The sequence below is a fragment of the Durio zibethinus genome, chromosome 14 (genome assembly GCF_047325235.1).
Source record: "Durio zibethinus cultivar Kanyao isolate XHJ-2024 chromosome 14, ASM4732523v1, whole genome shotgun sequence".
In the NCBI taxonomy this organism is placed as follows: Eukaryota; Viridiplantae; Streptophyta; class Magnoliopsida; order Malvales; family Malvaceae; genus Durio; species Durio zibethinus.
Genome location: NC_143175.1, coordinates 20568896 through 20595665, shown reverse-complemented (window position 1 = coordinate 20595665; position 26770 = coordinate 20568896). Strand labels below are relative to the sequence as shown.

Sequence of the window (26770 nt, the reverse complement as noted above, 5' to 3'; positions counted from 1 at the left end):
TCACTTTTGCAGAATGAGTTGTCATGACAGTTTAAGTTACAAAAATATGTTGTCTTGTCAATTATAAAAATTGAATATATTGTAGCAATAGAAGCAAGTAAAAAAATGCTTTGGATAATACGTTTTTTTCTTGAATTGGAATTGAATAAAAAAGAATATATAATATTTTATGATAGTTATAATGCTTTAAATTTGGATAAAAATACCATGTACTATGCTAAAATAAAGCATATTGATATTAAATATCACTAGCTATATTTGGTAATTGAGGAGCAATAAATGTAGTTAAAGAAATTTCATACTGATAAGAATGTAACAGATATGTTAACTAAACACTTTCCAGAGAAAAGCTTGAACTCTGCAATAACTTAATCGGAATGAATTATTTGACCAAGATAAGTTCTAAATGAAACTGCTATGATGATAAATCTCCTCTTAATGTGGTTAGAGGAGAAGATTGTTATACGAGGTCTAACCCTATGCTTTTGGTTTTGACCAATTAAAAACCAAAACCATTTGTTTTTAACCGAAATAGAGTCCTGCATAATAAAACTGTGGGGCTGTGTTTTTGGCATGAAAGAGTGGTGATGAAAACCGAAAAAGAAAAAGGAACCAAAAAAGATAGAGAGAAAAAGGAGAAAAGAGAGTTGTTAGTTCTATAGACATCAATCTATGGTTTGATTTAAGTTGAAATTTTATCAGCACATTCACGATTCAATAATCTATATTCTAAATGGTGGAGATCAGGTATTAAACTATTTCTGTTTAATAGTTCTGCTTTCTTCGCCTTCTTCTCATCCTTAGTCTTCTTGATCCTCTCCTTGATTTCACTGCAGAATCAATAAATTATTATATATTAACTCCAGAGTCCAGACTATGGATTTCAAACCATATTGGTTTCTCAAATAATATAAGGTTTGACCATTGGAGGCCTGGACTTTTACATAATAATATGGGTTCATACAAACTCATGAAGGTAAAAAAGAGCAAGCTAAACAAATGGAATTAGCACTATTTATTACTGCATCTATCGTAGCTAGGTAAGCATGATTTTAGATAAAATAAAAGAAAGCAAACCGAAGAGCAGCTTCCCTGGCAGCATCTCGCACTTCAGGTTTCTCAGTTCTCTTTTTCTGGATTATCTCCAATGTAGCTCCAACAATGGACCTAGAATAAGGTTTCTTAGTAGTACGACGCCTTTTTTTCACAGCTTCTGCGGCTATATCCTGAAATTTATTTCACATAAAGAATGAAAATGAGATAACTTGAACACATGTCAAAGTGATAGCGGAACTCCAAACAACAAAATACAGAATAAGGAGCTTCCACCTTCTTATGTTGCTTTCTGTACATAGCTGTCCAAGTAAGCTTCGAAGGCTTCAGTCTGTTGTGGAAGTACCTCTTGCATTTCGAGTTTGCAAACAGGAAGACCTAGAGAATTGTTTTATCAGCCTCAAACAACAGCCCAAATAACCACCTCCCTTTCAAAGTAAAACCCAATCAGAAGATAACAAGAAGGGAAACCTCTCTGTCCTAAAATTACCGCCCAAGTTGAGTTACCTGAGAATCAGATCTAACAAATCTGATACCCTTACCAGGGCATATCTTTGCACCACTAAAGCGGCAGAGTTCAGTCCTAAAACACCAAAACCGAATTTCACAATCAGAATGCAGCTGTGCAATTGCTTACATACTGAATTCAACCAATGGCATAATAAAAGCAGCTCAATTGTCAAGGGCAATAACACATGATTTCATTTTTACAACCACCAAACGTAATGGAATGAGAAATTTTTCAAGTTCATAACACTTAAAACGCTATAGCAGACACTCAATAAAGCATATTTGGCAAGTTCCATAATAAGTCCAAGTTCAGCCACGCTAACAGCAGTTCTCGAGCTTAAATCCCATATTTACCGATACCCAGAACAGATTACACTACTTATTCCCATTATTTCCAATCTTAATAAAAACAAAAAGAAATTGACTAAGAAAACATATAAACAAAGAGAAAGAGAAAAATAAATTGTATCAATAACATCATATCAACAACCAAAATGCTATATACTCAAATTGTTACAAACTCAGTAACCAAAAGCCCCAACATCGGGCAGCTTAGAAAATGAAAGAAATCCCAAAAGGGGAAAAAGAAAACAAAGTGAAACTTCTACGTCAGTTTCCCATTTCGTTTTCCATCATTTTCTGGGAAAAACAAACAAATGGGTAAGAAAATAAAATGGAAAGGAACTTACTTGAGAACCATGGTGGCTGTTGTTGACGTTGTGGTTGCCTTGGCCGCTTATTTTCCTCGCATAACCCCTATTTGACACCCTAAATAGAGAAAGGACTAAAGAAGTAATTAGAAAATTTGCAATAAAGTCCTTGTTGTATGTCATAATTATAAGAATAGCCTCACTTATTTTTTCTCTGTAGTACCCCAAGTTATTTTATAAAAATTATCACAAACCCGTTATATTTTTTAGATGTCACGTCTTATGGTAAGATAGGGCAGCAAAAAAAATTTTTACTTTTACATTTTAGTTTTTACCCGTCTTTTTTAGTTTTTTTTTTAATTAAAGGATGTTGAAACTTATAATTTTTTATTTTTTTTAGTTATTAAAATTTTAAATGAATTAGTTTATTAAATGACAAAAAATTCTTTTTTTTTTAATAAAAGTTAAACTATAAACAATGTTTTACAATCATTTTATTAACTTATATCAAATCTGTCCATTTTAATAAAATTTGTCATGTGCATGAATTCTCTTATTAAATTGAATTTTGAAAATATTCTTTCATTTTTTTTATTTCGTTTGACAAAAAATAATAGTCAGAGGGTTCATTTAATCGACTCAAATAAAAAAGTTTAGTCTTAAATGACAATGTTTTCTACTGATTGCAGCCTTTTTTTTTATGATTATCACTTGTCTATATTGCAAATGATTAGCGGTCAAAAAATTGTAGATTTTACATAATATACTTTTATTTTTTGCAGCCTTGAGGCTGATTAGAGAGGAACTAACAGTCCAACAAGTATCAGTGAGCATATCCTGGTAGCTTGCCAATGAATTCCAAAACAGCTTTGGCTGTATTTACTGCTGCAAGATACCCAAATATTCCAATTGCATTCTTTCCTTGTTGTCCTCCAGCTAAATCGGATAGCCCTCGAATCACAATCACAGGGAAGCCATTTGACAAGCTTGTCTGAAAAAAAAACACCATTGTTAGACAGACAAATCTATGTTTCCCCAAAGGCATTAACCAAGACATCCAGTCTAATCTTTACCCTTACTTGATCAAATTTTGCTTGCAAGAAGCCAAGAACTGTTACAACAGTTATCAGTAGGAAAGAAGAAACTTTACCATTACTACAGCTGCACTCTCCATGTCCACTGACGAAATATGAAATTTTTGAAAAAGAAAGTCCCTGTATGCTGCATTGTCCAGAAAAATGTTTGCTGTCGAGGCCCTTAGACCAACAACTAACTTGGGCTTTTGTGGTAAGCACAAGCTTGAATTTACACACTGCTCTAGTTTCAAATCCTGGTGCAAGGTTAAGGATACAAAAAAGACATACACATAACATAACTTTAGTGAGTAAAAGTTGCAAACCTGTTAACAGAAGTTAGATTTCTAAATCAGACGTTTGCTTTGCATAACTTGTAATCAATTTTATCACTCATCCCTTTAATATGTTGTATGTTGATTTCGTGAAAGTTTTCATTATTTGCTCAAAGTTCTTATGTATGGATGGGGAGTCAAATTCCTTCCTTCATTCCATCAAGAGGGCAACATGACTTAAACATGTCTTTTTCCTTTTTGGTCCCAAGCCTACCACTTCAATAAGGCTACTTTGGTTATAAGAAATGACAGGAAAAAGTTTTTCTTTCTTTCTTTTTTTTCTTTGGTCAAGTTGATTTCAGTAGGGGCCTTTAATTTGCAACAAGAGTTGCTTACATATAGCCTAAAATTATAGCTAGAAAAAGGCGTTGATAAACTAATAAGAAGAAAAAAGAAGGTATCTAACCCCAAAGTTGGAAGCAAGCTGAAGCCAGTGTGGAGTTATTTTTGTCCAAACAACAGACTGAGCAGTATTAGGGGTTCCTGACTCTGAAAAATATTGCTCTTTACGATATCCGATGTGCCCTAAGAGATTAGTTCCATTTGCTTTTGGAACATTGAAGCTTCCAATGTCCAGTTGAGCAACATCATCCTCGTCCACTGTCCCATGCGGGTTCTGTTAATAGCAAAGTTATAGATTATAGCTGAAATTTGCCTTAAAAACAACACTAGCAACTTCTAACATACAGAAAAGGATTGAAGTTAATTATATTTATAGTCACTCATACATACCACCCAATCCCAAATGCCAGTATGTGCAACTTGGCTGGGAATGCTAACATCTCCAATGGACATAGAGTTATTTGCATTGCCAGCAATCCCGAAATGGATGATTCCCTTCACGTCAAATAGGTCCAGCATTTGTTGTGTTGCAGCAGCTGCATTAACCTGATCAAGCTAACAGTAAACAATGAGTTGGAAAAGGGTTGCAGGTGCAGGGATTTAAACCCCAGACCTGGATGCCACCCCTTAAGGTGGTTACGTAAACCTACTAAGTTAAGCTCCGGGTTCATATATAGTGTTAATTGAGGTGCAGTCAATGATTTCTAACTCTTCCTATGGGATAAGAAGATCGACAAGTGAATTCAGATGTATCAACAGAAACTAAAAAGGTTGTAGCCTACCGTTCCAACACCACATCTGACATAGATGACTTTCTTTCCATGAAGTTTTCCTATGCGAAACCTTCTTCCTGCAACATCCAGAAGTCTTTTGTAACTTACAAAACAAGAACAAAAAACTTTTGAAAACCCATCAAATCAAATCCGATGAAGAATTGCTAACCACATAGATCAAAAAAAGGGTGCTTGGGATCAGGCTTGAAGGACACTGTGGCAAAAAATGCTTTCTCCTCGGTAGAAATCACTGTGATGAGACCAATATATGGCCCTCTACGGTTCAGTTCTTTGATTATTTTCAAAGAATTTTTCCTATTATTCAATACAGCTGAAACACAGACATGTACTGACAAGATCAAAACAAGCAGCAAACTTGGTTTAACATGTTTTGCAGCCATTGTTTGTTAGTCTAAGCTCAAAGAAGGTCCCGGATACAAGTTCAGTCAGTCAAACAGTGCCATCAGTGGATTATAACATAATGTTGAGTGTTGACTGCATCTTCAATTTGAAAATTTAATCTTTTTGAATAGAAGACTTGGGCCTCCAATTAGATTTTCCAGTATTTGAGCATCTAATTTTTTGTCAGTCAAAGAAATGACTCAATAATTTGGCAATTTCAATATTAAAACAAACAAGATACAACCAATAAAACAGGAGATCTTCTAAGGCAAAATTAATCATGATTAAATTATACTAATTTAATCATGTCAAAATTTTCAAAATTGGATTCAATCATATTAAACTATCTAATTTAAAACCAATTAAAATGAGGCGTATGATTTTATCCTACCATCTTCAAGAGACTAACAAGTATGGAATATCAGATCTAAAATTAATTGAGAATGAACATAAAATCTCAACTTAAATATTAAATAAAATTGATAAATTAAAGATGTTTGGGTCATGTAAATGTAAGAAGAATAAGAGCTAAGACAGCGCTTGCCATTGCCGTGAAAGAAAGAGAAAAAATTTTATGAGACGATTATTCCGCGTTATAATATGTTTTTTTTTTTTTATGGATAGTGACTTATTGCCGTTGTAAGAAAGGAAGTGACATTAACTCCCGAGGATAAGATAAGAATAAGAGTTAAGACAGCCTACTTGCCACAGATTGTCTGGAACAGACCAGTGTGTTTTTTTTTTTTTTTTCTCCAAATTATGGTACGTAATTATATATTATAATTAAATAATAAATATTTATTTTAATAAGTTCATACATGTAATAAAAAATAAATGATTGATTTTTTTAATAATGTAATTTTATAATATGATTCGAAAGAAAAAATATATGCTAACATGAGGTACACATTTCAGATACATCGATGGGATGGGGGAATAAACAATCAAATTCTTGAGTGCAAATACAGTGCTGAACGATTCAAGTTTTGTAATATTAGCCAAAAAACAGGAAGAATGAAAAAGGAATCCAACTCAAATGCTACAAGATTTACATGGAAATATTTCACCAGCATTTTGGAGTTTTAATTTTTCTGAACGGCAATCATCTTTCATTGCCGAAAAGAATTTCATGACAAGAAATTTTCATCAATGGCTGGTAACATCTACTCTCAATACATTAATAACATGCAATTCACAGCAAAAACCCCTTCACCTTTCGTTTTTTTGCCTGTTAAAACTGTATTTCAGATTTATACATTCATTACATATAAGGCTTGAAACAGGTAAGAACAGCCTCATTACATACCGATTCTACAAAAGAGGGGATGAAAGCTGAATATGAACCAGCAGCAGCCTGCACCAGGAGACAGCTGAATCTGAAAACTCTTGAGCTGCTTTCATGAAATAAATAATTGCTTTGCGGTGTCAATTGTTTAATAGTTCCAAACTTCCTCTATAATATCAGAATGTCCGAAGAATGTGGTGCTTCATGACAATGAATAAAATCACTTCACCGGTTTTGAAGGCCCTCAATCACCTTTTTCCACTGCCATGCTCTTTGCTTTGCATCATCGAATGACAATACCTTCTTGGGCTGAAGAAGCACAAATATAGATCAGAAAGTGAAACAGCCAATGAAAAACAAGTAGAAAGAATGCAAAATTTAAGTTCTCTTTCCTTAGCTACCAGCATGCTCTAGAATTATTTAATAAAAAATGGTTGTTACCAACCATTGAACATTAAACAAGTCAGCTATATAAGAAACAAAACGAATACAAAGCACCAGAGAGCATGTAATTCCAGATTTCCAGTATCATTCCACTAATAAATTTGAGGAATTCATTTATATCCTAATAGGATATGCTCACAGACTTACCGTGCAAATCTTGAAGTGTGATGGGCTTGTGACCTGGACACTGAGGTCGTTAGAATTGTCAGACCAAATAATGTTCCCTTTCACGACCAATTTTGAAGGATCAACATAAATCAATTTTGGCTTGTTGGTGAGGATAAGCTGCACCTTCTTGCTCGATAACTTCTGTATTTTCTTTACCATTGAGATCATAAGAACAGATTCTCCAGGATCCAAAAATTGTTGCCTGATTACATGATGCAATACATATTAGATAAGAAGTGTAGTTAAGCCAGCCCCAATCCAGCAAAGGAAAAAGAAACGACAAGCATTAAGGCTCCATTTGGTTGGAAGGAAAGAAAAGGGTAAGGACAGAAAAAATTAATTTAATGGTTGAGCTACAAAATAGCACATGTCATGAAGCTCAACCATTAGATTAGAACTTTTTCCTTCCTTTTTCTTTCCTTCCTACCAAACGGAGTATTAAGACTCAGATTACAAACTGCAAAATTAGTATGTAACACAACAATCTCCTATCAAATGATTCACAGTGGAATAGGTTTTGAGAAAATAATGCTCAATCTATAATTGTTTCCCCAAGTAGCAAAAATGGACAAATCAATGATGTACCTAAACATTAATAGGTTCTACAAGTCCACAATGGACAAGCTTGCAAGCAAAAGTCATGTCCTTTCAAATGGTTAGAAAATAACAAGAAATATTGACAAATACCATTTTGAGTCAAAGGAATCAATTGAAGCAAGTCTAGTTATATGGCCAGATGATTCAGCTGATGATGAGGCACCGACATTTCCATCATTCTGACCGGCTGAACCATCTCCAGTGTGCCTAGGATTCCATGAAGAATCATTATGATCATCACCGTCACTTGATTGAGCCTGAAATTAATAGATAATAATATTATTATTATTTTAAAACTCTCAAAAGACAGGATACCAAGGGAAGTTGGTTTCCATCATAAACAATGATTGAAAGCATGCTGCCATCATACCCCAGTCTCTAAAGCAAGCTTCGGAGGGGTTTCTGCTCTTAAATTACTCCAGTCAACTCCCCTAAAGAAAGGATGCATCTTGAGTGCAGCATAACCATCAGGTCCAGCACCTGGTCGTCTACTGGGATCTAAATCCTGCACCATAGTTGAATTACAATTCTAAGGCTACAACTTGTTACTCATAAGTTAAGATCATGCATGATATAAGATAACCTGAACCGAAAAGGCGCAAAAGAAATAAAGATGGATGTACATGACTCTGACCCTGTCCAAAAGAGAAATTACAAGAAAAATAATTTGTGGTTTCACTACAAGATTACAGCCTCTAAATTTCTATCATGATTGCTCATTTAAAGAAGGGAGGGGATGGGAATAGAGATAGGGGAGAAGGAGCAAAAGAGGAGGTAACTAAAAGGATAAGGGCAAATGGAAAGGAGAAGGGAAGGTTCAATATTCAAACTGGCATTAGGAAAATGGAGAGAAATTAAACGGTTCATGAATAATTTCTCAATTAGGATTCACCATTTCCACTGCGACCTTACCATGAGCATTCCTATAGGCTTATTTTTTATACTACTCTTCAAAAAACGAATAAATAAAGAACCTTAAAATGTAGACGCAAATCTAGCAGGAAACTTTCAGATGAGCTGTCCATAGAAAATACTACAAAAGAACAACAACCAAAGTCTCTATTATAATATCCCTTAAAATAAATAAAACAATTACAAAAGTTTATGTAAAAGTTTTATAAACAAAATCATATTCATTTCTTACTTACTAGGAAAGTGAAAAAGAATACTCCATAATCTTTTGCAACATTTAAAAGGAAGAAAAAGAAAAAGATCACATCATTTTTAACCATGCAAAAGATTATATTCTTTTTGCATATTTCCTGATAAGTAAGATATTACTCAAAAAATGAGAGGAAAACCTTAGCATGCGGGAAATATATAAGATACAACATAGGGGAGAAAAGGAACAAAGCCTAAGAGATAATACATCCAAAAGTCTAAACAAGAACTAAGAAAAGCCCAAATTAGTTGCAGAGAGGTGGGAGGCACCATGAGATTAGCTTCATAGAAATCAATTAGCTGCATGCCTGCAAATAATAGGCACAAACACATGCATCAAGTGTTTCAATTTTTTGATTGGAAGATCCGCCTAGCAGAGCAGTCAAATGAGGAGATTATTTAATCACTGTAAATAATTTCGTAAACCCCTAGCAAGGTCAGCTAGCAAATTATATTTGTTCTGAGATTGCAGAGAAAGATATGCTTGGGATAAACTAAAGATACACAGAAACCAGCAGCAAATTGATGCCAGGAGATATTTTCCTCTCTAACCAGTATCTCATACTATGTGGTTTCCTTCTTCTTCTTTTTTTCTCCCACTTACTGTGTGGTTTCCTTTGAAAACTTGTCTCAAAACTGACAAATCAGATTGACCAAATGTATATTAGTTACTGAGCTGCTTTTATTCTGTCATTTTCCATCATAAATGTACAGAAACAAATACAACATGCATCTAATAACAGAAATAGATAACAAGAACAACTTCAAAAAGTCTTAAGCATACAAGTTTATCAATGTATAGCATATAACAACTCCAACATGCAGAAAATTGTAGCTTACCAATAAGCAATCAATAAGGTCTCTGGCTTCTTCAGAAAAATAATTTGGAAATCTTATATCTCTGGCTATAATTCTTTGAAATATAAGCCATTCACTCGCATCTTTAAAAGGAGAAGTCCCTGAAAGCATTTGGTACAAGGTGCAGCCAAGTGCCCAGAGGTCATTTCTGTTTGAATATGTTCAAAGAACAAACTAGTTATCCAATAAACAATAGACGAACAAGATCAAGGAAAACAACTAAGCTAAATCACAAGTTTTTACACTTGAATATCTGGGAAACCCATAGTAGGGAAAAAAAAAGAAGAGAAGGAAGAGGGGTTAAAGAGGAAGAAAAAATTAACAAAATAAAAAATAAAAAAAAAACTCTACAATTAGTTGTAGCAAGCTTAAGATTCCATTTCAAGTTTGACAATTTTAATCTAGATTGTGAGACAAACTCATGAAGAGAGTGAAGGTCTCTTACCCAAAAGTTGCTGGAGAAGAGTTTAGGACTTCAGGAGGAACATATGCAGCTGTCCCCACAAATGTGCATGCCTTATCATCTGGATAGAGCAACAGAGACAACCTTAGCCTTAAACTTTTTTTTTTTTTTTTTTTGGGGGGGGGGGGTTTGAGGTGGGGATTAACATGATAAAATCATGATTTTACCTGAGGATGCATTAGGAAGGACTGTAATTCGGCTATCCTGCATGGGCTTTACACTACCAAAGTCAGCAATCTTAATATGCCCATCTGTTGTAAGAAGCAAGTTCTCTGGCTGCCATGTAGCAACAAATGTAGCAAGTTAGTACCATTCAAATGTTAATGTAACAGAACCTGCATGCCTGGAAAATACCTTAATATCTCTATGTATCAATCCCATGTTGTGTATATATTCAAGAGCATCTACAACTTCGGCAGCATAGAAGCGAGCTTCATCCTCTGATAAACGACCTTTCTGCACAAAATTTAACCAGATGGTTGATACTGAACCACAAATAAACTAGCAGAGTTAGGACTAAGTGCTAAATCACAACAATAAAGTTTGAGCACAGGAATATTCTGGCATTCAATACTGTAACTAGGGATAGAACGGGTTGACAACATTATGCAATGAATTTTAAAAAGCTTCAAAAGTGGTTTTTGAATAGAAACTTATGATCATACATAAAGAAATATACATGACTATCCCAGATTTATTATTAATTTGACGGGAAAATAGGAAACACATATACAATGGAAAATAACATTCACCAGATTCAATAATAATTCCTGGAGCAACAAATTCAATACCAAACAACTCAATCATATGCTACCAGAAAAAACTTGCCACAAGGCACACCCTTTTTAGTGTGAGAATTTTCCATAACCATATAGGATCACATGCTAAGAGTAACTTACTCGTGTTATTTGGTCAAAAAGTTCTCCACCTTCACAGGATTCAAGTGCCATATCTTCACAATATAATCAAAGCAAACGATGTCAAACAACAAAGCAAATTGAATACATTAGCAAGACATAACTAACGGAAGAGGGTCAAGGGAGAAAAGTTTTTGTAAATAGTAACTAAACAACTAAACAAGTATGCACATAATGAAAGATACAACCAAGAATACCTACACAGTGAAAAACTATCTTGAAATGTAAAATAGAGCCGCACAACACCAGGATGGTCCAGTTGATCGAGCACAATACGTTCCAACTTTACATAAGCTGTTTTATTTTCCTTGGTGATGAACTTTTTGTCCATGACCTTCAAAGCATACACCATTCCTGTATCCTTCTTCTTTGCCCTCACAACCTGATGACAACATTAATATGATATTCAGAACAAAACCAATGTGAAAAAGAAGCTCACATGAGAACTAGTGAAGTTGAAGTGAATGTCTACTAAGTAAATAATTCAATAAATATTTGCCAATAAAATTCAAAAGGATTACACAACCAAAAAATAATGATAATAATAAATAAGCTTCCATGTCTTTGTATTAATCAATCATCTAAAATTGTTAACTAAAAGTAAGGATGTCTATTTATCTGCATTACCAACGTACAGATATACTCCTAACTAACTAATGCATCAAGCAGCCATCACCACAGTACAAATTTTGTTTGCTTAGAAACATAATTTCATGTAATTAGCATGAAACATAATAAATAAATTTGTCCAGTTTGAATCATCCTTCTCACTCAACCATACTGGTAGTTTCTGTCTCAGTGCCTTTTCTGCTCTTATCCAGTATCTACCTTAATTTAAGCTAAACCATCACTGTACATATCAGAAACTACTTCATTCATACCTTCAATGTCTAGGACACGAATGAAGTGCTCAAATAACAGAAAGGAGTAGTTTAGACTAGCCTCACATTTTCAAAACTCAAAACAGAAGTTTCTAAAAAAGTGAAGATCAAAAGTGTTTGGTAATATGTGATTTAGATTCTGGGATGGTGGAAAAACAAAATAGCAAAAAGGGCAAAAGAGATAAACATCACAGAAATTAACCAAATAGATATTTTATATCAGTATGTTAATGTCAGTATCTATTAAAGAAAATAAAACAAAAAGAGAGCAACCTATTAAGACTTGATCTAGTAGTAAAAGGAAAAGCAGCCTGGAAGACGTAGGTTCAAATCCCCCACTGCACTTATGTGCAAGTTGAATCATTAACACTTTGCTAGGTATGACGATAAAAGGAGGACAGAGAGAAAATAAGTCGACAATCCAAGGGTAGTTATGATTCTCCCATTAGACCCTATAAAATTTTCCATCTATCCTCTTACCAAGCATAGCCCAAATATCACGCATCTTCAAAGAGAAATAGTATTCATATTCTAGGAAACAGAAACAGAATCAGACATTGTTATTCAACAAAATTTTATGATCTTTTCTCCCCATCAAATTTCTAGAAACTACGCAAATTTATTCCCTTTCATTCAAATATATTATATAACCATTGAAAACCCACATAATTCACAAGGATAGATAAAATTTATCCCAAAAATACACAATTCATCAAAAATCATCATTGCTCATCAAATTCATAAAGCTAAAACATGAATATATAAAATAATCAAACATAAAAAACAAAGCAAACGCAGATGCCAAAAATCCAAAATATATTTAAAAAAAAAAAAAAAACTAACCTTTGAGTAAGAACCCACACCATAGATCTTGCCCAATTCAAAATCCTGGATACTGAAACTTTCCTGAGGAGCTCTAAACGCAAAGCTCTTAGATCTCTGAATATTGTTGGAAGCACCATCATTAGAAGAATTATTAGAATTATTATTTTTATTATCATCGGTTTCCTGAATCCTAAGCTTTGAATCAAAATCCTTCTCCATTGCCAACATTTCTCTCTCAAAAATTCCCTACTTTCCCTTTTCCTTCCTAATGATAATAATAATAATAATACAATCCTGGGAGAAGAACAGCTTTCTTTTTCTATTTTTGGCTCCAGTCAAAGAGGAAAAAAAAAGAATTCTTTTTTTATTGGGTTGGATTGGATCTTCTTTATATATTCTTCTGAAAAAGCAGGAAAAAGGGAAATGATTCTTTTCCTGTGTGTATATTACTATATTTTATAAAAACATTTAATTTTGTGCAAGTATAAATTTAAAAAATATACAAAAAAAAAAAAGGGAAAGATGAAATTGGGGGAAATGAAAAGGGGTGATCAGCTTTTAGGGAAATTCAAAACCCTAGAAAAGTAAAGAATTGGGTGGGGAATTTTTGGAGAGGCTTGGGGATTGAGAGGGTTTTTTTTTTTGCACATGGCATTCAATGATTCACGTCACTCTCCTTCTATCTATTTTTCATTTTTTCTTTATTTGTTTATTTTTCTCTCTTGTGCATATAAATATGAAATTTTTTAAATTTTAAAAATATATATAAAGCAAAAGCTTCTGAACGATTGAGTTATGGGATAGCTGTTCAGTTGCAGCGGATCTTCGGAGTCAAACGACAAACAGGAACGTGACACGTGTCTAGCAGGGAAGCCAGAGCAAGCCAAATTCGGCGTGTCTCTTCCTTCTCTTTCCACTATTTTTCTTTTCTTTCCCATTTTCGTGTGCAAAGTTAAATAAGTAATCGCATGTTTAAATAGATTTTATTTAAAAATTTTAATAATTAATGTAAATTAAATGAAAATTGTAATTATATTTTAATCCGGCTTATAAATTAAAAATTTTTATGCAAATTTTTAAAAATATTAGTTGATATCAAGATTTTTTAAAGTATTTATTTATTTATAGATGAATTTATTAATTTTATTAAAAACAATATTCAAAAAAATTTTAGATGTTTTTCAAAGAATTTTCTTTTATTTTTTTTGTTTTTCGTTCATTGAGGATGTGAATTAGCCTTTGATTAATATCATATATACATATATATATGATATATATATATATATAAGTATAAGCTTCAAAGATTAATTTTAAAAAAAAAACTACATTAAAAAGATTAAACCTTTTTTAATTAGTGACATATTTAATTAGTATAAGTCTCAATTGAGAGAACTAAGTTTAAATCTTTTTCCACCCTTACAAAGATTCCAGTAAAAATGTCTATAAGCAAGATTTAATATAGTTAAATTACTTTTTAAAAATATTTTTATATTTAATATATTATTTTGTAAAATTTTGTAATCTCAAGATTAAATAATATATTATATTTTAAATATAAAAAATAATATTGTTAGGTAAGGTTGACGTTAGCATTTAGTTTCATAATTCTGTTGCCATTAGTGAGCAGTCGATAAAATTTTGAAAAAAAAAAACTATTATTTTTTAAAAATTACTTTTAAAATGTTTCATATATATTATTATTGAGAGCAGTAGGCCTCCAAACACATGGGCGGACACACGTTACGTGTTGCAATCTATGAGGGACAAGTGGGCTCCCGAGAATGCATAGGACAAGCCCATGTCTCAGCTGGTGGTCCAAACCAAAATTTTCTTTCGCCTTTCGATTGGGACCTGGAGTGAAGTCGACATGGACCCAAACTCCAGAGTTTAAAGATAAGGATAAAACTAAAACAAAAACATAAAAAAACAAGCGAACGACAATTAATTAACTGACACTTGTCCAAAACACTAGCGCATAGAGATTTAATCAATCAATGCCAGATCTTCTGTCAAAAAATTCACTTTATAAAATTAAAAAAAAAATTTATCAAATACAATAATATTATATTTTTTTAATTTCACAAATAAAATTAAAATAATAATTCATATCTTTTATATATTTAAAAAATAATTTAAAATAAATAATATATATATAATTATATTTATAAAATTAAAATTTTTCATTATTATTATATTAAATTATTTTCTAAAATTAAAAACAAATCACGACGAATAAAAACCACAAGAAATCTCCGAACAAAAATCCAAAATATTCAAACAACCATCACAAGGTCCCACCAATAGTCTCCATCCACCACATCAGCAGCCACCAGCGACCACTAAAAAGCAACTCCTCCACGAACTCCCGCAACCGATATAAAAAACCTGCAAAAATAAAAATTTAGTATCTAAACAACCGACCCGTGCACTAGCAAGACACAAGCCAAACAACTCAACAAAAAAAAACAAAAGAAAAAGCCCCAAAGAACTCTACTGCCTCTGCCACCCAAGGCCACCACCTACATACTTTTCATAATTTAACCACCACCGAAAACACTACTTGAAACCATGTTTTCAACAAAAAGAAATCCCAAATTTTTAAAATCGAAAATTGCAATAAATAGAAAGAAAAAACAAAGTCAGCCACAATACCATAACTAAAAAGTAAAAAAACAAACAGCCAGAGAAAAAAAAAAGTGAGAGTATCCGATAACCAGAAAATGGATGAAAGGTGAAGTCTATAATGGAGGGATTTTTAGGGTTAGAAGTGCTTTGAGGGGAGTTTAGTTCGAGCTTTTCGGGAAGAGAAAGTTGAGAGGGAGGGCGGGCCATTTCGGGGTTGTAACGGTGGTTGTGGTAATACCGACGATGAGGAAGTTTAGAGAATTTGAAACAGCGGAAATGAAGGACTAGGATAGAAAAAAAAAAACATATTTTAGTTTCAACAGATTTGGAAGGCGATAAAAAGGGGTTTCAGCGGGTTAAAGATTCGATTTAAAGTTTTAGATCTAGTGAAATTTGAGGATTTTCTAAAAAAATCCACTCTGATGCAAGGATAGTGGAGGAAGAAAGGATTTGATGGGTGAAATTTGAATCGATTTCGACGCTGACTCATGACTAGAGCTGATGATTGGGATTGAGCCCACCTATAGACTGGGCCCAAACTACAACCACTTTGCTTTGCACCCTTTCTATAAAGTGGGTTGACCCATTAGTGGTATATTTCTACAAAACTCCCTTTTTTTTTATTTGTTTATTTAATTTTTAAATTCAATGCATGCTTAAATTTTATTTTTAAATATATGTTTTAAATTTATTTGGATTATTTTAATTTTAATTGGTGATAATAAAATTGTTAATAATAATTAGGCAAACACTAAATAATTAAAAAAACTACAAATTTTATAAGTATGAAGTCAATTCACTTGCATCATTAACTATTACATTTTTTCTTGCATAATGTAAATCTGATAAAAAAAATGTGAGAATTATTAAAATAAATATGAAAAAAAATAAAAAATTTTGGGGATAAGTGAAAAGTTTTTTCATAATGTGAAATTATAAGAAAATCATATGTGATTTTTAAAAAAATTTTAAGTAAGAAAATATTTTAAAATTTTATAAAAAAAACTTTAAATAGATAAAAAGGAAATAAATTTGAATTAAATAAAAAATTAAATTTAAAATTTCTTAATAAAATATATTAAGTTCAACATCGGAAAATTTTTTTAAAAAAATTGAACTGTTTTTTTTAAATATTCTTAAAATAAAAAAAATATATAAAAGAGTTTCGCAATGAAGAACGGATATATGCTCTAGTTTCTTAGTATTCCATGAGCTGATCTTACTGTTTTCTTGTTCCATTACTTGGAAGGAGAAAAAAATCAATACTTGAAAATTCAAAAAACCTTTTCTATTGAGTAAGAAAACCTGAAGATTAATGTACAACCTGATATTAAATGCATTGAAACTAAGTTCCCAATAAAAGTAAAAAGACCAACAATTCACAGCACGAGGGGACCCGGATTTACCGAGGATATGAACAAGGAGGAGGAAGGGATGAGGAGCTGCTCCTACAGCTATTGCTTTCGCTACAAATCCCAACCATCCTTCCGCCCATCAAATTCCCACCTCTGGCCAGTCAGACTACCATACATATTAGTAAATTTCATGAGACAGTCGCTTCTTATTTTGTAATGTAATTTTGTGTTTCGGCTGATTGCTGCACCGGAAAATTTCGATGTGTCAATTGCCCAAGCAGGTCTCACATATTCAACAGTTTTAGATGAGCTTGCATTTGCATACAAGAAATTCAGAAGAACGTCCTCGCAGTTAAAATAATTATCAACTACTTCTCTCCCTGCTTTAGCTTTCTCGCTCCAATACCTTTCAAAGGCTACTTGACTATCAATGAAAGCAGCCCCTGTAAGAATCATATTATACCCTTTATTCCTTCTGGCGTATTTCTCGCCCCTATACTTCAATCGGCTTCCATCAACAAACCGAGGGTAGAAACCCACAATTCTATCTGGATGTTGACGCCAAACCATAAATCCCCGCTCAACATCATCGCAGGGCATCATTATATCATCATCAAGCTCAAGAACTGCACGAGTCTTGATATATGGATCCATCTTGAATCGGTTATTGAGTGAGTTCTGATTCTCAACTCTGATCCTAACAGGCACTGCTGAGTCAAGATCACTCAACTTAGGGGGTATCCCTTTGTTCCAGACCACAACAATTTCTTTTACTGAAGCACACCTAGAATAATGCTTCACATACATTTTCAAATTCCAGAGACGAGCATCATATGTCATTGTTAATAACGTAAACTGAGAGTAGTGACCCTTCCATGAGTAAGGTTCTTCTGCACCATTGCCTCCACATATGAACTTAACCCCTGTGCAAGAAAGGGCAACTCCTACTAAAAATATCAGTACCAAAACTAATCTTCCAGTATAGGTGTTTGTTTTTATCCTGCCTCTTAGAAATGAAGGTACTCTATTCAAGCGACTGCAAAACTGCCTCACTTTTGACGAAAATACATTTGCTCTTTCCCAAGCCATAAGAGAATCACTTCTCTTCCCTGAGTAATCACCACACCAGTTAAGGGGGATAATGCAGTTCACTGCTCCTAGTAGAACACCCATTAACACAATGAGGCCAGCAACAGCTGCAACAGAAGCACAGCCAAGAAGAAAACGATGGACTGAGTCTCCTGAAGGTACTCGGTCCCCATCCATAACCCCAACCCATTCACCAGAACTGAGCTGCTGCACATCAAGGTGATGGTAGCGAGCGCCATTCCAGGTATTCCGACCCTTACTGGACTTTTCAAAGTGAAATGGGACTTCAACTTCCTTGTAATCAGCCCTTGTAAGAACTTCAACCTTGAAGATGCGCACCCGTCGCCCATAAGTTTCACCACAGTCTTGACCAATCCGATAAAGACTTCCATTATACCTAAATGGCCTGCCCCCATTACGAGCCCCCAAGCTTCTGTCAATATTATAAATAGGGTTCTTCTTGTGTGGTTTCCAAGGACCAAGCGGTGAGCTGCTATACCAAATTTCCAGCTGTCCATTCTTTATTCCAAAATTGCTGTGATCTGAACCAAAAAGCCAATACTCTCCATCATGATCAGTAATAAAGGAATCAATAAGGGGCTTTTTCATGATGACCCTATCCAGTTCCCATTTTAAGGGAAAGTTAATTGCTCGATACAGACGAAGTTCTCCTTTCTGACTGCTTTCAGGCATCATGTATATCTGTAGTTAAGAGCAAGACAACAAGCAATTCCATCAATAAATGAGATAAACTACCATGTAGATTACATAGCCTTTGTGAATGTGCTGGCACTTGAGCATTAGAAGAAATGGCAATATTTGAACTGGCCAATCCTAGAAACTAGATAGACCACCTTAGAAAATCTTGTCCAAGAATCAGATAATTTCATCAGTACTAGTCATTTAATTTGGCACACTTCAGTCTTTTCACTATCACTACCTAAGTTTTAGGTATAACCTATATGTTCATGATCAGCACTAATTTGGCCATGATGTATTAGGTTTTGCCAGTTATGCTCTGTCTTGCTTGCCCATATTATGAAATCATTGGTGCTTAAAGTTGTCTAAACTAAGCAATAAATGTGTGTATATCTAACCCAAAGTGCATGCAAGAAAAGCAAACAAAAGAAAGTGATAGTCTTACTTGGCCAAGATAGTTAAAGACATACGGGTAGGAAAGATGCCAGTCCTCATCCAAGGCTATGCCCAGTTGTTGCCATGTTGCTCCCTTGTCAATACTTTTTGCAACCCCAATATCCCCTTGCATGGTGAATGAGTTCTTGGTTTCATAAAATAGGTAAAAGATATCGCCCTGGATCGTAATGCATTTCAAGCAAACATTAGGATAGATTTCAAATACAAATAAAAGCTAACATATAACAAACTTTAAACCGCAGGATATTTGTAGAAGAAATTCAGGTCTAACTACAACAACATAATGAATGATAAATGCACAAGGTGATTGAAGCGAGAGATTTGCGTTCTCTGACTTTTATTTATTTATTTATTTATTTTGAAGAACTCTTTATTTACAGATAAACTTATAAACAACCCAATAGTGCCCAATAAAACTATTAATATTATATGCATGACACAAACCAGCCAAGGCAATATTAAATCTCAGAAATCCATTAATTCTTCATAATTGATTGGGCAAGTAGTAACAGCTAATGCCTATGCATAATTCAATACTCTAGCCTCCAAAAAACTCATCTCTTTGAGGAAGTAGGGAGACCCTATTAATAAAAGCCATAGTGCCTGGGATGATGCAAGCAATACATGGAGCGCAGTACATCTCTGGGGAAAATTCATCAGGAATAAGGATGCAGCACAACTGAAGACACTTTCAACTATTGAAATAAAGTATGAAAAGATTCATTTAGGGAAAGAGAGACTACAAGGAGATGAAAGAAATGTTAGGAATATTAGCTATACTAGCATGCATGGTGTCATAGAAGGGTAAGATAAGATCCCCTGTTTCAGTCATACTCCCTTTTATTTGCAATCTAAATAGGACAATGATGAAAAACAAGAAAAAGAGTGTTTCCTTTATTTTCTGTTGGGAGGTCTATTCTCTGATTAGAAGGAACTATATCAACTTTTTCTCCACTTGCTTGTCTTTTATTGTGAAGAACTCTTCTCCGTATGAGATTGAATTTCAAATTCATCAACCTACGTAGGACAGATACACTTTCAGAAAGCTCCTGTGGCTAGATTGCTTGCATAATTGAGTGCATGGACAAGTGGATATGGGAGGTTTTTTTCTTTTTTTTTTTTCTAATTTGGGGTTAGGTGGGGTATTTTCAATGGTGGATCCAAGATTCTTTTGGGGGTGTTTTATAATATATATATATATATATATATATATAATTATCTACAAATTTACCAATTTACCAATTTTATCGATGGAAAGGGTATCCAAGGAAAATTTTTCCTTCAAATTTTCTTGTTTTCCAATCTTTTGGGGGGGTTCTATTACACCATTTTTATCCACCTGTGAAAGTTTCGATGCATGTTATGCCTTATGAGTTTTCTACTCCTTAATGCATAGACCAGAATCTATCCACAAATAATCAATGAAACTAAAAGAATTATTTTTGTAAAACCATATTAAGGTAACCAAAACTATAGAAACATCAAAACCAAGTCAAAGAAGCTTAATGGAGAACTGAACTAAATAGGGTAATATCAAACTCATGGATAGTGAAGTTTATCACAAATTCTAAAAATCTTCTCCTCTAATACACTCATAAAGGTTCTTCAAGTCAAAACAAAAGTTCTACACAAATTTATCCCCTGATTAGCAAGTGTCCACCTTTGCACTCCACTTATCAATGAAGCTCACAGCTTCAAGAACTAAACAACACAATGAGGAAAATTATAAAAGATAGATTATAGTTTGAGAAGCAAAGTGGCAATTATTATCGAGCAGGCAGTTCATATTTTAGACCCATCATTATGCAGCATGCATAACATAATTTCAGACTACATAAAAATGGAGAGTATAACCATAACCATATAAAATTCATGTAATAATGAGTTTCAGTGAAATGACTCACATCTGATCCCATTAACCTTATAGAATCTCTTTGTAAGTTTAATTTCAATAAATAAATAAATAAATAATCCCAATTGCAAAGATTATTGTAAACTATGACCTCCCCTATATGCGTCTTCTTAGTTATGTTAAATCTAAGATATTTATTTTTAATATTTTGCAGCAGTAAAGATTCTAGACTTATGGAAGAAGGAAGAAACATCATATTAATCCTAGAAACCATCAACATCTGCATCACCAAATCCTAATGGAAAGCAGAAAGCAGCAAATAGATTAACCAAAACTGTGGCATGAGACCAACAATTCCTCCCACTTGTAGACTTTTGTATTGCATTGACATATCTAGCCAATAAAAAACCTATATATTCAGGGATCCAAGGATTTCACTGCACATTTCATGTCAATACAGACCTTACCCTACAAGCTAAAAAGGATCAATAATCTTGAAAATCAATTAAGCAGCTTTGTGTACCATGTCTTATATGGTTCATCCTAATTCAACACAATAAAGCAGTTGAAGACAATAAATGTAAAAATAAATACTAAATAAATTTTAAATCAATACCATACATGGTACAATTTATTGGCTCAACTTGACTCTATGTAACACGTATCACACATTACATACTAATCTCAAAAGGAAAAAAAAAAAACTTGGTCAATGAACTGCATATACAAACAAATGAAAATTTCTAGTGCTGATTGAAATAAACTAAGATTATTAAACAATACTAAAAACAATTCAAGTTGCAGATATGAAACTAATTAAATAAATATAAATATAAATACTATATAAATTTTAAATCAATATCATACATTGTACAATTTATTGGCTCCACTTGACTATATGTAACATGTATCATACATTACATACTGATCTCAAAAGGAAAAAAAAAAAAACATATTTGGTCAATGACACAAACAAAAGAAAATTTCTATTGCTAATTGAAATAAATTAAGATTATTAAAAAATACTAAAAACAATTCAAGTTGCAGATATGAAACTAATTAAATAAATATAAATATAAATTTCTCAAGTTTCCCAAGTTATTACTGTTCATTGGAACTGAACAAGATTTCTAACTCCTAAGTCCTACCTTGATTACAGATACCAAATAAAACAGAATCAAATACAAGAAACAGATGAATAGACAAATAAGTTCCAATAAAATTATAAAAGTATTGAAAAATAAAATAAAATAAAACAGTAGCTACCTGAACATAAAGAAAGGGATCAGCTACAAAATTACTAGGGAAACCAGAATCTGAACATGAGGCACAGGTTATAACTGGGTTAGCTACTGGCCATGCTGCACTCTCATTTCTCCATACATCAGCCTAAAAAAGTGACCAGCATATCAATACCACCACAATTTGAAAAGAAAAAAAAATCCCACAAAACCCCATAAATTAAAACGAAATCTTTAACTATACATTCATGAAAAAAAAAAAGTAGAAAACCCACAAAACTAAAAAAAATCCACAAAAACCAAACCAGAAATAAGAAAATTTTGCATGTACAGAAAAGAAAACCATTTCTACTGAAAAGAGAATCCCTATTTTTTAAAAAAATAAATTATAATTAAATACAATGATGAAAAAGAACAATCAAAAGCAACAAATAACACCTCAAGGAAAAAAAAAAAAAGACTTACAGCTTCAATGGGTTTGAGAGAGAAAGGAGAGTGACCAAAGAAAACACCGATAGACCAAGAACCTTCATTATCTTCTTGACAACCGAGCCACGGCAAACCCCTACTTTCATATGAACAAAACGGTGGCTTCAAAATCACCCACCCATATAACCCCGCGATCAACCCATATATAATAAAACAAACCAAACAAAAAATAAATCCTGACGCCACCACCCTTCCACTGCCACCGCCTACACCGCCGCCGCCACCACCACCACCACCGTTACTATTCCCATTACAATGGCCATTATAATTGTGGTGGTGATAATAATGGTTACGTTTATGCTGCCACCACCTCATGCAGCAGCTGCCTCCAGCACCGCCGTTGTCACTGCCACCCGCAACCACCATTGTAGCCACCGTGGGGTTTTTTCTTCTCTCAAAGACAAATTACCAACATTTTGCTTCCAAGGAGCCTTGGTGGTCTTTTGGGGTTTGCTTTCTTTTGTCTTTTTTAAATGAAAGTGTTAAGTGTAATTATTAAAGGAAAATGTTCTTTACAAAAATAATATAAAAATTCACAAAAGTATGTGTAATCGAAAGGAAAAAAAAAAAAAACCTCCAAAAAATCAAAATTCAAAATGGAAACTTTTGCCTAATTTCTTTCCTTTCAAATTTTTTGTTCTAGGGATTTGATTTGTTGCATATATAGGGTGGCATTGGGAGAGAGGGGGGTGTTTTATTTCAATTTTAATGCGAGGGTTGTATTGTGGGGAGGTATCAGCTTGACAAAACGGAACGTGATGCCACGTCAAAACCAGGGTTATGAGTTTAACACGTGGAGGTTTAACAGGGTGGATAATTGATGACGTCATCAAATAGTTGAAATACTAAAGATTATACGAGTTTTTTTTTTTAATCATTATTATTATATTAGTTTTTGGTTTTGGTGGGTAGCTGAGGCTGAAACCTCCAACAGAAAGAACCTGCCCTGGCTAGAAGCTGTCTCAGTTTTATTCTTTTCTTTCTCTTTTTATTTTTCTTTTTTATTAAAAATAATAATTCTGAGTTTTATTCAACCTAGTTAGAATGTTGTTTTAATTCAAAGTCCGTTAGGACCCTAGTAAAATTTTTTAAATTTTAAACAGAGGAGTTCGAGTATAATAAGAAGTCGTTTTTGAATTTTATTTTTAAAAAAGTTAGAATATGAGAATAAAAAAATAGATTATAGATATCAAATTTTAATTTTATGAATGATATTTTTTAAAAACAATTATTGAATCAATTAAGTTAAATTTTTTATTTTTTTTATTTTTTAGTACATAAAAAGTTATAACGTGAAGATAAATAAATTTTTTTTTAAATTACATGTGTTAGAATTTATATTTATTAAATATTATTTTTTAAAAATAACCATATGAATGAATTAAGCTAAGATTTCAATTAAAAAAATTTGAGTTAAGATTTATGTTTAATTTTCATTGAAAAAAACATAAACTAAGAAACGTGTTTGAATTAAAATTTGAATATTATTTTTGAAAAATTATAGATAAAATATGTAATAACTAAAATATTTGAACAATTAGGTCCATCTTTGGTGGAAACTCAAAAGAGTTTACACCAATTTGCATACATCCTTTGAACTTTCTTTTCAGTTCGAAACAATTGGCAGTTACAACTAAAATCCAAATTTCTTATCAGACCAGAATTTTCTGGCTGCTCCATTCATGAATTTTCTAATCAAGTCAATTACAATTTAAAATAAAAAAAAAATCTAATGTCTCGCATTCATAATATTCAGATTAATTTTTTAACTCTTTTTTTATGAATTTGTAAAAATAATCGTTCAAAATATGCGTGCACTTCTTTATTTAAAATGTATTCAAAAAATTATTTTTTAAAGACTTTGATTTAACATAAAAGAAAAAAAAAAACATATATTTTGGTGGTCCAAAGGTAATTAGGCCATATTTGAGGTAAGATTGTAAGAGGAAATTTCTTTGAAGTAACAAAAGTCACATGCTAAAATTTAAGGATCATATCTTACATAACATGTCTTGTCCTTTTTCTTTTGCACAACAACATTTTTGAGTGTAATTTACAAGTACGAGGATATCTATGTCCTTTTTCTTGAGTAATAGTTTTGGGTGCCAAATTATTTAGAAAAAAAAAAATTCACAACCATATGTTTTTTTTTATCTGTATATTGAGTATGTTTCGCATGTAAAATTCAGGAACAAGTCAACCTATGATGTAACCATCAATTTCCTGAGGTCGATTTTGGAAGTTTCATTTGTTTGTACCACAAATTGATGTAACGGCATCGTGCAAAAATTTTATTTATTGTATTTAATTTAAGAAAAAAAATCAAGATTCAAAATTGTACATATATAATTTTTTATATTGAAAAATAAATTGAGGAGGAAAATAATGTTGGATTATTTTATATAATAAATATATATATTACTTTCCATTAGGCTCACATGATAAAATGTGTTGGTCGTAAAGGAATGGATCTCAAATTGAGAATGATAATCTTTTGATTCGTGTCATTATAAAAATCTTGGTATGCAGTGGAATGGATCTCAAATCAAAGAAAAATAATATTTTTCATTCATATTATCATTGAATATTCGTTTAGACCTGTTTTCATAGCGTAAAGTTTTAGAAAAATATAAAATAAGTATAATTAAAGAAAACGAAACTAAAAATAATAGCATAAATAAGATATAGATTATAATGGAATAAGAAAACAAAATAAAAATATCATTACATATATAATTAATTTAAAATTTGCATAATTAACTGGATTATATAATAATTGGTACAATCAGAGTTATTAAATCAATTTTAAATTGGGATAGTTTATGTAATTGATCCGAAAATATCATGATTGACTCATCATTTTATGAAAAAATTTATAATAAAATCACATAAAAAAAGAAAAGGTCTTTGTTTATCCAAGCTGGTGAAAGAAATCTGTGGGTGGAAAACTAGAGTCTACAGTCTACACATGTACTAAATTCGCAGCTTTTTTAATGGTGAGCTATCAGCAATTTCCTGCGGCAACTAATAGACAAGTCAATTGCTTGTAGATAATAAGTTATAGGTTCTTTCATTTTCATAGTTTTACAATTATATAAATATATATATTTTTTAATAAAAAAAATTTAAAATAAATAAATTATTCTATCTTCATATCAAGATAAAATGTATTATATCTAATAATTTAAAATAAATAATTGTAAATTATACATTCAAAATAATCTTAATAAATGATCATCGATATAATTCAAACCTAAAATTTTTTCGTTAAAAAAAATAAATTTTGATTAATTAAATCAATATCTTATTAATATATATATATATTAAAAATATATTGACAACTAAGACTAATGTTATCAAGGAACATATTTTATATTCTAATAAATTTTATTATGTTTTTTTATAATTCATAATTTAAAAATAAAAAAATTTATAAATATTAAGATTTAAGATTTGAATTTATTGAATATTATTTATTAAAAATAATTATATAAATCAATAAAAAAATCTAAATTTATAAATCTTATTATATCGGTAACATTTTATGTTTAGATTTGATGAAAAGGTACTTATTTTCATTTTTTTTTAAGAGAAAAAAGTTTGAAGTCATTGATTATTGGGGCAGGACCAATACATGCATACTGTACTTTCAATTTTCATTTTACAGGTATATTATTATTATTATTATTGTTGATATGCTTAATAAATTATATAGATATGTTGGTTTTTTATTTTCATTTTAATTAATTTTCATTAATTTAATTATTAAATATAAGTCCTTCATGAATTTTATTAAAAAAAAAAACACTCCTTAATTAAGTTTTGTGGAATAGATAAAAGTTTATTTATTATTCCGTAGATGTAGTGTGGTGAGATTCTATCTACAAATAATTAGGATTAAGATTAAATTTATTATCATACTATAGGTCTATATTAAAATTTGTCATTAAATTTCAAATTCATTTAATTTTATCAATAAATTTTTAATTTTGTTGATTTTTGGATATAAAATAATAAAACCAATGTAAATTTATCATTTGCATGATAGGATTCATGAAATATTTCAATTTTTTACTTTTTGTCAAAAAAATCAATGAAATTGAAAGTATAATGACAAACATTTTTAATTTGTATTAATAAAATATTTTGTTAAATATTTTAATTTTTATTTTTTTTTAAATCAACAGAACTTGAAAGTATTGTAAAAAATTTCAATAAAATTGAAAT

The 26770-nt window shown here is 31.8% G+C and overlaps 4 protein-coding genes across 8 annotated transcripts; all 4 read right to left on the bottom strand.

The window, feature by feature from the left end:
• Positions 1-634: 634 nt before the first annotated feature.
• LOC111295713 (large ribosomal subunit protein eL24-like) lies at positions 635-2337 on the bottom strand. Its single transcript, XM_022889353.2, has 5 exons — positions 2253-2337; positions 1561-1636; positions 1330-1431; positions 1078-1226; positions 635-830 (listed from the first exon to the last, which is right to left on the bottom strand). The coding sequence occupies exons 1-5, from the start codon at positions 2261-2263 to the stop codon at positions 683-685; spliced, it is 486 nt and encodes a 161-aa protein (XP_022745088.2). The 5' UTR covers positions 2264-2337; the 3' UTR covers positions 635-682.
• On the bottom strand, positions 1403-6580 carry LOC111295712 (bark storage protein A-like). Of its 3 annotated transcripts, none has more exons than XM_022889352.2 (10): positions 6445-6580; positions 4906-5310; positions 4746-4813; positions 4354-4509; positions 4028-4237; positions 3364-3543; positions 2981-3204; positions 2253-2347; positions 1561-1636; positions 1403-1481 (listed from the first exon to the last, which is right to left on the bottom strand). In XM_022889352.2, the coding sequence occupies exons 2-7, from the start codon at positions 5135-5137 to the stop codon at positions 3037-3039; spliced, it is 1014 nt and encodes a 337-aa protein (XP_022745087.2). In that variant the 5' UTR covers positions 5138-5310; positions 6445-6580; the 3' UTR covers positions 1403-1481; positions 1561-1636; positions 2253-2347; positions 2981-3036. The 3 variants fall into 3 exon arrangements, with proteins under 3 accessions (XP_022745087.2, XP_089599876.1, XP_089599877.1); XM_089743750.1 differs by having other exon boundaries at positions 2253-2331; positions 3024-3204; XM_089743751.1 differs by having other exon boundaries at positions 2253-2331; positions 4354-4518; positions 4906-4986; positions 6445-6486.
• On the bottom strand, positions 6110-13466 carry LOC111295710 (3-phosphoinositide-dependent protein kinase 2). Of its 2 annotated transcripts, XR_016327671.1 has the most exons (12): positions 12756-13466; positions 11233-11413; positions 11014-11066; positions 10469-10570; positions 10282-10390; positions 10097-10175; positions 9634-9799; positions 8003-8137; positions 7723-7889; positions 7015-7237; positions 6445-6732; positions 6110-6366 (listed from the first exon to the last, which is right to left on the bottom strand). XR_016327671.1 is itself a non-coding variant. In XM_022889343.2 (11 exons), the coding sequence occupies exons 1-11, from the start codon at positions 12963-12965 to the stop codon at positions 6649-6651; spliced, it is 1509 nt and encodes a 502-aa protein (XP_022745078.2). In that variant the 5' UTR covers positions 12966-13466; the 3' UTR covers positions 6145-6648. The 2 variants fall into 2 exon arrangements, 1 of the variants encoding a protein (XP_022745078.2); XM_022889343.2 differs by having other exon boundaries at positions 6145-6732.
• Positions 13467-16628: 3162 nt separating this feature from the next.
• LOC111294867 (glycosyltransferase family protein 47) lies at positions 16629-23208 on the bottom strand. 2 transcript variants are annotated; one of them, XM_089743748.1, is made up of 4 exons: positions 22520-23208; positions 22080-22202; positions 18951-19118; positions 16629-18508 (listed from the first exon to the last, which is right to left on the bottom strand). In XM_089743748.1, exons 1-4 carry the CDS (start codon positions 22907-22909, stop codon positions 16829-16831), a joined length of 2361 nt encoding a protein of 786 aa, XP_089599874.1. In that variant the 5' UTR covers positions 22910-23208; the 3' UTR covers positions 16629-16828. The 2 variants fall into 2 exon arrangements, with proteins under 2 accessions (XP_089599874.1, XP_089599875.1); XM_089743749.1 differs by lacking the exon at positions 22080-22202.
• Positions 23209-26770: the final 3562 nt, after the last annotated feature.

What these genes read in the sequence shown, in the direction of transcription:
- LOC111295713 (XM_022889353.2), bottom strand. An exon ending in TTGTTAGATCTGATTCTCAG is followed by an intron (nt 1,432 to 1,560) that starts GTAACTCAACTT and finishes ACAATTCTCTAG; the next exon opens with GTCTTCCTGTTTGCAAACTC. An exon ending in ACAGAAAGCAACATAAGAAG is followed by an intron (nt 1,227 to 1,329) that starts GTGGAAGCTCCT and finishes AATAAATTTCAG; the next exon opens with GATATAGCCGCAGAAGCTGT.
- LOC111295712 (XM_022889352.2), bottom strand. Translation starts at nt 5,137, where the DNA reads ATGGCTGCAAAACATGTTAAACCAAGTTTGCTGCTTGTTTTGATCTTG. An exon ending in CCCTTTTTTTGATCTATGTG is followed by an intron (nt 4,814 to 4,905) that starts GTTAGCAATTCT and finishes TGGATGTTGCAG; the next exon opens with GAAGAAGGTTTCGCATAGGA. An exon ending in AGAGTGCAGCTGTAGTAATG is followed by an intron (nt 3,205 to 3,363) that starts GTAAAGTTTCTT and finishes TTTTTTTTTCAG; the next exon opens with ACAAGCTTGTCAAATGGCTT.
- LOC111295710 (XM_022889343.2), bottom strand. Translation starts at nt 12,965, where the DNA reads ATGTTGGCAATGGAGAAGGATTTTGATTCAAAGCTTAGGATTCAGGAA. An exon ending in CCTTCCTAATGCATCCTCAG is followed by an intron (nt 10,176 to 10,281) that starts GTAAAATCATGA and finishes TGCTCTATCCAG; the next exon opens with ATGATAAGGCATGCACATTT. An exon ending in TCTTCTCCAGCAACTTTTGG is followed by an intron (nt 9,800 to 10,096) that starts GTAAGAGACCTT and finishes ATATTCAAACAG; the next exon opens with AAATGACCTCTGGGCACTTG.
- LOC111294867 (XM_089743748.1), bottom strand. Translation starts at nt 22,909, where the DNA reads ATGGTGGTTGCGGGTGGCAGTGACAACGGCGGTGCTGGAGGCAGCTGC. An exon ending in CTCTCAAACCCATTGAAGCT is followed by an intron (nt 22,203 to 22,519) that starts GTAAGTCTTTTT and finishes TCACTTTTTTAG; the next exon opens with GCTGATGTATGGAGAAATGA. An exon ending in ATCCCTTTCTTTATGTTCAG is followed by an intron (nt 19,119 to 22,079) that starts GTAGCTACTGTT and finishes ATTACGATCCAG; the next exon opens with GGCGATATCTTTTACCTATT.